Here is a 12,510-nt window from a genome sequence, read left to right as displayed (position 1 = left end):
CTGTCTTCTTTGTGATGTGGCATGATTGTGTTATTGGGTTTGTTTCTTTTGAAGGGGAAGTGATGTGTTGTGAGTGAGGACATATTTTACCTCAGAATACAGTAGGTTCCATATGCAACTGACCATTCCAACTGCCTTGCGGGGGGGGGGAGTTTGAGGTGTGGAATGGAGTGAAGTCCAATCAGCTTCCATATGCAAAAGACCTTGAAACGCTGGGCGGGACTGCACAAAGCAGCCAGTCAACCCAGCCAGTGTCTTCTGACTGACAGTTCTTGCGGCCAAACACTAAAGGTGTGCATTTGGATCGTTGGAGCCCACTACAGCTTTATATATAAGGGAGAGATTCCATTGCTACTGTCCTACTTTATATCTTATTACAGAAATAATGTTACCAAAGTACTCAAAAATGACAGAAGTCTTAAAATGTCAGGTGCATCAGTACAGAAGATTACTAAAATGTCTGATCAGGTAACAATAAAAAGCAGCCAAAAATTTAACGTTGCTCACTTCATCACTTAATGTGAAATTTCATGGAATTTTGTTCGAGGGCACTTTTTATGTGAGAGCACCAGTGTACATGGGTGAAAGTAATGCTGATAATAATATTCAGGATCATAGTCTTTTATAAAGCCTGCACAATTTATAGTAGCCATACAAGATTAATACCTTTCTTACACATAATGTATCTAATGAGGGCAAAGTATCTAAATCTATGCCTCTCTTCCAACGGATATTTCATTTTACATTGTGGCACCTATGAGTCTAAATTGCTTCTAATTGTTCTTCATTGTATTGATTGTGATTTCTGACTTTATGTTTTGTGCTGGTTTAAATATATTCAGCAGAAAAGTGAAAATTAAATTAAAAAATTACAAGAGGAGAATCTCAAGGACTTACATTCCCTCCCCACTGGCCAGTTTGGTGTAATAAGAGCCCGTTTGGTGTAGCGGTTAGAAGTGCAAACTCTAATCTGGGAGAACTGGGTTTGATTACCCACTCCTCCACATGCAGCTGCTGGTGTGACCTCAGGTCAGTCACAAGTTATTTCTGAGCTGTTCTCTCAAGGGCAGTTCTCGAGAGAGCTCTCTCAGCCCCACCACCCTCACACCCTCGGTGTCTGTTGTTTGGAGGGGAAAGGGAAAGGAGATTGTAAGCTGCTCTGAGACTCCTTCGGGTAGTGACGGGCAGGGTATAAATCCAATCTCTTCTTCTCTACTTCTATATTACTCCTAAAACCATAACAAGAGCCCTGCTGGATCAGACCAGTGGTCAATCTAGTGCAGCATCCTGTCTCACACAGTGGCCAACCAGTTCCTCTGGAGGGCCAATAACAGGGCATAGAGGCTGAGGCCTTCCCCTGATATTGCCTTCTGGCTCTGTTTCCCTTTTTAAAAATCTATTTCGTGCCATTGTTTCATCTAACATCATCCCCTTGGCCTCCCATTTGCCAGTTCTTTCCTACCTTTGGCTGCTTACTGTCTACCCTTCAGCTTGCCTGTTTGCCAGAAAAGAGTGGGGAGAAGTACACAATTTAAAGGAACAAGCCCAAGCTCTGCCTCTAGTTTCCCCTTCATCCTGGCTGCCACTGCCACCATATTTTTGTGAGGCCTTTAGAGTTGCTACGAAAACCCACTATAGAAATCCAACTTTCCCCTGTAATGTCAGCATATGTATAGATGTTGTTGCTACCTTGTGGGGAGGTTCTTTAACCCCTCCTCCCAATTTTTAAAATGTAAAATGCATTATTTTGCAGAAACCTTCTGTTTCTCCTTGGCCGGCAGAAACCAACATCCTGTGTGGCCCCATTGTGTGAATTTTTTAAATCAGTGGGGTAGGGCATACATGAGAGAGAGGGGTGGATACTTTTACAAAGAGACAAGTGCTATAAGTTTATGGCACTGGTTATTGTGTGCATTTCTTCTTTTAGAGTGCATTGCTTTCTAATTTATGCAATCAGTTTTTGCATTTCTTATGTCAGGTCTTATTGGATTGTTTTCTAGCTTTGTAACACAATCTTATTACTGTATTTATTTTATGTCTTATACTGTTCATATTGTACTACTAATTTTTGTAATCCACCTTGAATGTCAGGAAGAAATTCAATTTGTAATTAAATAAATATAAAAAAATATTTAAATAAATATAAATAAATAATTGTTAAAGTTTCACTATTACGGTCTCTTACAGTCTCTTACTTTTTGCCCCTTTCAGTTCTATACAATTGCCAAGGCAGCTAAAACAGTTTTAATCGACAGAGACAATATCCTCTGAAAAAAAAGGCAAAACACTACAGGATATGAGCAATAAATTCACAGAGAGGTATAAACATTCCTTCTTCTATCCTACTTATCTGTCTCTCCCACCAGAGAGAGAGAGAGAAAGAGGAAATAAACTATTTCTGAAACACTCAAAACCAGCTATAAAAAATTAAATAGATTGCCTTCTAGGACAAGAAATTTGGCCAACTCTTTTATTTTTAATCTGTCTTGTTCTATTTTGCTACTTTAAAAATGTTTTAATGCAAGCCTTAACAAAATTAGCATTTAAAAGTGCTCCCTGTCAGTGCAAGCAGTGCAACTGCATTTTCATAACATTTTACCAGATTAAGGGATAAACTCTACTGAAGACAATGAAGGAAACTTATCAAATGAGCATTTCACATAGACTTACTGGAGATTGGAATTAAGCTCTGCTAACGAATCTTAACTCATTTGCATGACCAGAACATAATCCTAATGGAACTTCATGGCAGGAAACTAACATGCTTTTTCTCTGCAACACATTCCATAACTACTAAAACCACTGCTAAAAATAGCAGAAATAGCATGGCTGAGCACAACAGAGCACAGAACATGCAAGAAATGTCCTCCCCACCACCATCATACTACGCTGGTAAATCTGGATTCTAAAGCAAGTCTGTCTGAAATTTCACGCATCTGCTTTTCCTTCAGAGACACATTAAAGGATGTGTTTAAATTATGTTAATTAATCTGGATTTGTTAGTTAGTATCTCATCTGATCCCATGAAACACCAAAGGAGATTCATCAGCTACACTTTATTAAACTAAAAAAAATGTTAAGAAACAAAGAGTATAAATTACAGTTTAGCTTCAACTGTTTTTGGATGAAACCATACAAGACACACTACAGATTCATGATCCAGTGCATTTTTCTTTTTTGTGGAGAGCCCATGGCTTAGTGGTAGAACATCTCCTTTGCATTCAGAAGATCACAGATTCTATCATTGACATAACCACTGGTGAGCTACCGCCCATCAGAATAGACTATACTGACTATAATAGGACAGTTGCCTGACACAATATAAAACAGCATCATAAGGCAACTGCAAAGCCTTGATTTAATGATGCAGACACCTGGCATCATCCTGCAGCATTTCCATGACCTTAAATCTTCCTCTTGAATTGATAGTTGCCCCACTGGAGACAACATATAGGAATCATACCACCACCACCCCAAAAAAACCCCCATACTTTTCCCCCAATGGGCAAATATTGAAAGCCATCTGAGATTAAAAATACATTGAGAGGGAAGAGTGAAATTCCCATCTCCCCATGCCAGAATCTCATTTCAAATTAGGACCTTTTGTGACTTCTATCTATGAAGGGAAAGGACACTGGAGATCCATGATCACACATTCACAGCATTTTGTCTGGTTTGATCCTCTCTTTAATATCCAACAAAAAAATTGTGATGAGGTACAACAGGGCATCACAACTTGTTACATACCAAGCCACATTCTGAGAACCCACCATCTATTGTGGCCTGCCAAAACTCAATAAGCTTGATTTTGCAATCTCAGACAAATAACAAAAAAATGGATGTTCACTTGGGGCAAGGATGCCATAGGTGGTAGGTGGGCTTGCAGTTTGGTTGGTCAGAAGTCATACAGGTCAGTTGTAGGATAAACCACATGTCAAAGAGCCTGTAGATATTTTGACACAAGGCATTCAAGACATCAGATGGTCAGCCAACAGAAATGTCACTGACATTGTTACATGGACTTGAAGATAAATAAAAAGGAACATCTGTCTATACATGCTAATTCACAAGAGTAAATAGGGTTCAGACAAATAAGCAAGTTCTACTGAATTAAGAACCAACCCACATTCTATCACAAATGGTGAATTTAAGAGCACCACAATCCAGATTTTAAAGTGGGTTGTTATAACAGTTGATTGTGACATAAATAAATATACCTGAGGCAGAGGTTTCAGAACAGCCCAATGAATTTGGTAAAATAACAAACCTCACTTTACTAACAGACCTTAAATGTCAACATGCACATGTGGTGCCACGCAGCAGAATATAAATGGAGTGCATATGCATTGTATGGCTCAATTTCTCCATAATACACACCAGAATGTGGTCCCAATCTGTTTACATAGAAAGCACCGTAAGTTTAAATGCAGCTATTTTCAATATGTAATTTTCAAAATGTGATTTTAAAAAAGAAAACACAAATACTTCTATGTGTCATTTATTGCAATCCTGTACACCATTAAGCTATTTAAGGGCAGTAAAGTAACAATCTCACTTAAATTCCTTTCTAAAGATTCTGTTTCTTAGCCTTTTACGACAAAAGGATAACTTCTTCATTTGGACAGGAATTTGGTTGGAATTCAGGTGTAAATTTGCCTCCATTGCAGACAGTGTGCCACTATACTTCAGGAGGAACCAAAAGGGCTTGCCATTCATTAAATAATTATATTAATAAATGCCCATTAAATTTAATGAAACTACCCCAATGTAAGTTGTCAATGTTATTCTCAGCCTCATTGGACTGGTTAAATTCAGGAAGCAAATGAATCCCCACCTTTACTCTGTTCCTTTAATCTGCCATATTTTCCTCCTCTATGGAGCTGCCCTAATTTGCACTGGTTGAGGCCTTTCCATTAGTCCAAAATTGCTGGAAAACAACCAGAACATCTAGTATGCTAAGGCTGTGCACAGCTGGTGAAAAAGAGGCTTTAACTACCTAATTTGCATGAGCAGTTGTGGTTTTAGCACACTCACTGATGGCTGGGCAAATTTTGCAGGCAGAATTCTAGAAGATGAAATAAAAGTTGACCTTGATTAAATACTGCAAGTCTTTCCGATGTTACCCAGGCATGTCCATTAAAGTATAATGTTAAAGTCAGTATTTTCTTTTGAACATATTTGTCCTGCTTGAGCAGCTCCATCACATATGGGTACAAAAGTTCATACATACATTCAGGGGTAGCACCCTCATCCTATGAGCTAGGAACACTTCGTGCTACCCAGGAGAGATTTTTTTTCACTGCACAGAAAATTCCAGAACTTAACAAGAAGAGGATCTGTTTGTACAATGTCCTGAATATGTATTAAGCCTGCCAAATGTAGGGGCATGTCCTGGTTGTCTGAATCATCCTGCTTCCGCATAATGGCTGTCATTCTGTTTTCTGAGGATTTCCTCAGCAACAGTCTAATGACTCAGTTAAGCGAGGCAACAAAAAGACATACATCATTTAGGCCAAGAGGGCACTTCAAAATTAGATGTTGAACATGGACACTGGTACCAGAGCTTGTAATAAACCCAGATGCCAGTTTGTTGCCACATCCATCCAGACTAAACATGTAATGAACAGACTGGCATACAAGACGCTAAATATATTCAAACATTATATCAATTATATTATTGATCGCAAGTAAATAACAATAAATGTGACAATAAATACAGTTGATGAAAATACATGATATTATTGTGATTATTAAGATACATGAAGTTATTGTGATTGTTGACAAGAACCTCCGGATTGAGTTCCGTTTAGTCTCTTTGTCCGAACAAATCTTCAATATAAAACAATTTACACAGCAAATATCAACATTAATATGTTTTCCATATTTTTTTTCAGAATATTTTTTCAGAATTTTTTACAAAGTTTTTTCAGAAAAAAGATCCATGGTTAAATACCTTCAATAAGGGTTTCAAACAGTCCCATTATTGTCCCATTCTAATCTTTCTAGCCGCAATTCCTGCGTGTCATACAAACATCTTCCAGTAGTATTAATCAATAATCTAAGGAAATACACAAATATTGTGTGCCCTATAAAATACTGGGCGCCCTATAAAATATTGTAAAGTAGATCTTCGCAAAATGTTTCTCAGAAGGGAGGCTTTTTGGATCCACAGATTAAAAACAGTACAACTTGGAGGCTCAAATGCTGCGTTAGACCTATCTTGTTTCTTATAAATGCTTTAAATTTCTGTTTGGATTATTTGGAGTATGAGCCCTGATAACATCCCTTGAAATAGCGCTTGCTGTTTAACAGTGTACCTTTAAGAAGTTCCCAACGGCAGAATGAAATGTATCTGCAATTGCTTTAAAGGAGTTCAAATGAACGTAAACCCAGGTGTTTCCGATTTAAATATCTCTGATGTAAATATCCATTTTGTCATATACATGGATTTAAGTTTTAATTGCTAAGATTAAATAGATAGGATGTATAGATGGCAATAGAACAATATATATGTTTGTATAGGAACTTAATTACAAGTAGGATAGATTGTGTTTGTGGTGTTTCCTTTCCCCACTCCTCCCCCCCTTCATTATTTTAGAAGAATGTGTCCTAAGTGTAGATTAGAACTTTGAAAGTATGTTAGTCACTTCTTGGAATGATGGAACAAGGCGCCTTTCAGTTGATTTTTGGAACGCCCGATGCAACGTGTATATGGAGAATGAGTGAGTAGCAGTGAAGATAGAGAAAGTAAATTAGAAATATTGAAATATAATGGATAAGTGTATAAATATTTGTGTATTCCCTTAGATTATTGATTAATACTACTGGAAGATGTTTGTATGACATGCAGGAATCATGGCTAGAAAGATTAGAATGGAACAATAATAGGACTGTTTGAAACCCTTATTGAAGGTATTCAACCATGGATCTTTTTTCTGAAAAAACTTTGTAAAAAGGTCTGGAAAAAAGTCTGGGAAAAACATATTAATGTTGATATTTGCTGTGTAAATTGTTTTATATTGAAGGTTTGTTCAGACAAAGAGATGAAATGGAACTCAATCTGGAGGTTCTTGTCAACAATCACAATAACTTCATGTATCTTAATAATCACAATAATTTCATGTATTTTCATCAACTGTATTTATTGTCACAATAATGTTATTTACTTAAGATCAATAATATAATTGATATAATGTTTGAATATATTTAGCATCTTGTATGCCACTCTGTTCATTCCATGTTTAGCCACCTTTGAACTAGATTCTCCACTTTAGTCTTGACATATATCCAGACGACACAATCTCTGGACCTAATAATATCAACTATTACATCTCAGGTTTATTCACATGCTCATCTTCTACTATTGTATATGCCATTAAATGCCAACAATGCCCTTCGGTTCTCTACACAGGGCAAACAGGTCAAACCCTACACCATAGGATAAATGACCACAAATCTGACATCAAGAATCACAAGGCTGAGAAACCTGTAGAAAAACACTTCAGCCTTCCAGGACATTCAATGGGTGACCTCAAAGCAGCTGTTGTATCCCAAAGGAACTTCAGGAACAGACTAGAAAGGGAAATTGCTGAGTTGCAAGTTATTACAACACTCAGAACAATGGAATCCCCAGGACTTAACAGGGATATTGGTTTCTTATCTCACTACATATGCTAACCTAATTCAGCCCTTACATCTGTATTCTCACCAATCCCCCAGAAGAGCCATACATCTTCTTTATTTTATGTTATTTCTTATTTGGAATAATAGATTAGAATAGTAGACTGCAATGTAATGTAATGAATAGTAAAATGTAATGTAATTTGGAATGGTAGATTGAAATGTATTTCCTTGGTCTGGGGACAGGGGAGATAACTCTACACAGCCAATCACCCTACTTCAAAGAAGATGCTGTAAGGTCGCCTCCATGCTTGAGAGGATACTCTCAGAATCCCACAATTAAGGATACATCTGCCCATCAATCTCCAATTTTGACATATTTATTTCCTTCACTATATTTTCCCCTGGAATTAAACCCAAATGAATGGTAACCATATAAACTAAGCTTGTTATTCCCGTTTGGTCCTTGAATCTGTTAAACATCTTCATTATGCTGTATGCTAATTTACTGCTCACCCTCTACCTATATGTACGGACTGGTAATCCATTTCATTGTAAATGAAGACGTGTGCATGCACACAAAAGCTTATACCTTGAATAAAACTTTGTTGGTCTTAAAGGTGCCACGGGACTCAAACTTTGTTCTGCTGCTTCAGACCAACATGGCTACCGACCTGAATCTATCTGCTTTAAAAATGAATAGATAACACACCTTTAATAAGGCTCTTTTCTTGCAAAGATTTTGAGTGATAAACTTCCTTAATCTGCTTTTAGCTTGGTTTCTATCAATTATGTCAGAAATGCTGTAGTTCAGTCTGAAAGCTGAAAGAAAATCAACAAAAAATGTAAGTAATGCTGCATTTTAACATGGAAAGCTGGAAATCTGTGGGAAACACTGACTATGTCTTATATCCAGCTGTCTGATGTGTTGGATGATCCAAAAAAGAATCTGATTAATATTATTATGAATAAACATTGTGAGTTGGAGTCATATTAGTACAGCTCATAAATTATTGGCCAAATATCAATAGATTTGTGTATGTATTAAATGAATCCCAAAGGTTCACATAGTTAGTAAACTTACAAATTAAAATGTGCTATTTATTACTTCCTAGACAAATAAAATAGTGAGATGAACAATTTACAAATAGTAGAAAAAGTCAGAAGCTCTTTGTCAAGTATGGCAATGTATCATATATCCATTATAGAAAGCATGACTACACAACAGAAATATGGTGATGAGAGATGGTGGTCTGATCAATGTGAATGGGTTTGGCGTAAAGGATCTAGAGCCACAGGTCCTCTGCTAAAGAATCTTATCATTCCTTTATGACTGTGAGCATATCATTATGTGGTATGTGGGATAATTGCTGGAAGATGGTTCCCCAGTGATCTCTCAAAGTACTTATCAAAGCTTGGGGAAGTTGAGGCCTCTCACGTGAGGGGAGGACATAGAGGGGTGTATGTGTGTGCGTGTGTGTGCACACATGAGTTTGGAAAACAGATACCAAAAATGTAATGTATTCAAAGCTGCCTTGAATGCAATGTGTGGAACATCAGATTGAAATGTAATGTTGAGCTTCGTCCTGGGCTAGGATCCAAATACATCCAATAGAATCACTAGCCCAGGAAGTAACAAGCCAATCACTTCAAGCAAGCTCCCTGAGCGGGAATGAATGTGATTGGACATTATCTCGGTAACCTTATAGGATGATATGTGTACAGTGGGTGTGGCTATATTAGCCGGGAATGTTTAAAAGCAGGACAGCTGCAATGTGAAAGCTGTTCTGGCTATCAGATGTTGATCCGTGTTGGAGTTGTGTTCAAGTTGAAGAATAAAGTTGTGTTCTTGCTGAATCACTCTCTGACTGCTTTGTTAAGCGAGTGACTTAACAATAGAGACAATTATGAGATGGTTGATGCACTTTGGGGCACAGGACCTCCTGATGGCACCTGGTATTTTCGGCCACTGTGTGACAGAGTGTTGGACTGGATGGGCCATTGGCCTGATCCAACACTGGCTTCTCTTACGTTCCTCTCTCTCTCAGCATCTAATGTGGTATAGTAGATTTTCTGCCCAGTAGAAATGATTCCTTGTCTTCTGTACTGTTTCTATATTGGGGGGGGGTATATACCTACACAGACATTTTCCCAGAATTACAACTGATATCCAGACTAAAGCGATCAGTTTCCCTGGAAAAAAATGGCTGCTTTGGGAGGTGGACCCTGTGATATTACATCCCCCTGAGGTTCCTCCTGTCCACAAACTCCACTCTCCCTGGGCTTAACTCCCAAATCTCCAGGAATTTTTCCACCTGAAGTAAGGCAACCTTAGCTGCTATACGTTTTCCCCCAGAAAAGTGCTCCCATGCTAGGACTTGTTTTGGTCAGCCTTGAACCTACCAACTTTATTGAGGTCACATAACCTTGGCTGGCAGGGATCCGGGTCGCAGTCCAGAGGCCTGAGGAGAGGAAAGTAGGTGGGCCTAAGGCCTGTGCCTGCCCACAGCAGCCAGTCTAGTATTCCATGATGTCATTAGTGAGCACCAGGTATGGATGAAGGTCCTGGGAAAGAACGGGCCAAGCTATGCATGAGTGATTGGCCTGGTCCCTGACATACCCCAGCCTCAGGACAGAAGCTGGGGAGAGGAGGTGTCTTGGGCAGCAGATGGACTAGGGGTAGGGAGAAGCCCACAGACAGCTGGAGTTGTGACTGCATGCACTGGTAGGTAAGTACTGGCACCTTTTTTTAACAAAAAGCACTGCTAAATTTATACCTGTTACACTCCTAGGCTATACCCCTAGGTTAATTGGGACTGAAAGTCTTTTAGAGAAGGAATTGATATACAAAACATTCTTCCTGCATGTAGTCTGCTTGAAGTTACAGACATTTTTAGCCTCGGTATTGACACAGCATGCTTAACACTGGTTTAATATTTATTCCTGCTCCTTGGAGATTTGTGGGAAGTATAATTCTTTTAAAGGGAGGGGTCTTGAGAATCTTATAAGAGAAAAATGAAATGATTAAAAGAAGTACACTCCAAGGCATGCTCAACAATCTAGTGTAACAAGAGGAGAATCCAGGAATATTGTGGCTCACATTCCAATTTTGACACTAGGAATCAAACTAAAAAGAGTGGGGTGAGGACTAGTTTTGATTTTTGCTGCTGTCAAGGGAGAACAATGTGCCAGATTATTCATTTTAAATAAATACAAGATGCCCAATTAAGGAAAGCAGCATTAAAACACATGCCTATGATAATCAGAGAATACTTTGCTTCTGATTTCACTACTGATTTGAAAAGGGGACTGTTCTATTTTCCCACAGCACTGCACTGACCCCACGCATACTTCTGTGAGCTAGTAATCACAAAGGATGTATAAAAGGACACTTTTACTGGAACATTCACAGCATGGGACAATAATCCATCACTTATGAAAAAAAATAAAATTCACAATTTAATGGTAGCATTCTTAGGATGATATATCATAGAATACAGAGATTAGTGTTCAATTAATAGCTGGCTCTTTTGTTCATGTTCTATTTTAGAACACTTGGGTTCAAATGGGAACAACCCTTGGCAGTTGTCTCCTAAAATTCCAAGGCACTCAGCCCTACTGTAAAAAGAGAAACAACCATTACTGAGACTATAAGTTTGCTGGCACATTGAAAAAGAGAAGCAATACCCAAAATGTTGTGTTCTCTTTGCTTCCCTTTCTATACACTCACACATCCACAGATATTTCAATACAGACAGTTCTGGATTTAAATGAAGTACACATACATCTCCCATTAAAATCAATGGGACTTTGATGAGCTTAACTTTGTCTGGGTATTGCCTGTAGGTCTTTGCTCGAAGCTTCTGCTCGAGCAATTTTACCACTTCATATCCACCAGATGTTATTCAGTTAATAACAGCTAACTTACTGGCATCCTCACACTGAGATCAATATAAAAGTTGCATATTTGCTCCAAATATGACATGTTTAAAGTACAATATTGAATATCCATGTAACAATGCCAAGTTTTTTAAAAGGGCCCTTTCTAAGTCTTTGGTGACTGAGGGAGAAGATCAGTGTTTTGGCTGGCATCCTGACCTCTCAGCAACTGAAATTTACTAACAGAGCAATTTTAGACAGAGTTATAACCTCATAAATCCGTTGATTTCAATGGATTTAGAAGGGTAAGGTATAGATTTCTTTATGGATCAGACATTAGAAAACTAGATATTTGTACAATTTAAAAAAATAAGAGTGTACTGATCAGGGGTCATTTCCTGCAGGAGCTCACAGGAGTGGAGCTCCGGCAGTAAAGAGCCCAGGGGACGGGCACATGCAACAAGCCCCACCCCCTGCTCCAAGCAGCCCTCAGTCAGAGCAAGAAGCAGCCAGGTAAGCTGCAGAGCCCCCCCCCCCCCCTCCCACAACAACCCGCCGTTATTCAGGTACAAGCTCTCCCTCCTCTGCGAGGACAGATCTGCACATCCCGCCCCCCCCATAGCTAGGAATCCAGAATAGTCCAGTGGAGCCTGAGTGGTGGGTGTTGCCTTCTGACACACTTCCGGTGATGTCAGGGGGTGTGGCATATGCAAATAAGTTATGCTAATGAGTTATGCTAATGAGCTCCTGCACCTCTTTTTCTACGAAATGACCCCTGGTACTGATAAATTCGACCTATCGCAGATTCTAGAGATTTGTGACAGAATGACATTAAATATGTGATGGGACAATGAGGCATGATCCTAGAAACCAACAATGACACTTGTGTTGTCTGAAAATATGTAACTTAGACCAACAGGGATATTCTGTAGGGTTGCCAACCTCCAGGTGGAACCTCAGGATCAATTGTTATCAATGTTAGGATCAATTCTACCCCTGGAGAAAATGGTT

General features: G+C 38.7%; 1 protein-coding gene across 1 annotated transcript in view; it reads right to left on the bottom strand.

Annotated features, from left to right (window-relative positions):
- ARHGAP15 (Rho GTPase activating protein 15) overlaps positions 1–12,510 on the bottom strand; it is a 393,578-nt gene that overhangs the window by 310,838 nt on the left and 70,230 nt on the right. Inside the window, 2 exon segments of the mRNA XM_015424487.1 lie at positions 8,333–8,365; positions 8,368–8,442. Coding sequence (XP_015279973.1) covers positions 8,333–8,365; positions 8,368–8,442 — 108 coding nt within the window.

Source organism: Gekko japonicus, unplaced genomic scaffold (assembly GCF_001447785.1).
Source record: "Gekko japonicus isolate JY-2015 unplaced genomic scaffold, Gekko_japonicus_V1.1 scaffold124, whole genome shotgun sequence".
Taxonomy (NCBI): Eukaryota; Metazoa; Chordata; class Lepidosauria; order Squamata; family Gekkonidae; genus Gekko; species Gekko japonicus.
Note: the sequence above shows the minus strand (reverse complement) of the source record. Positions and strands in the feature narration are given on the sequence as shown.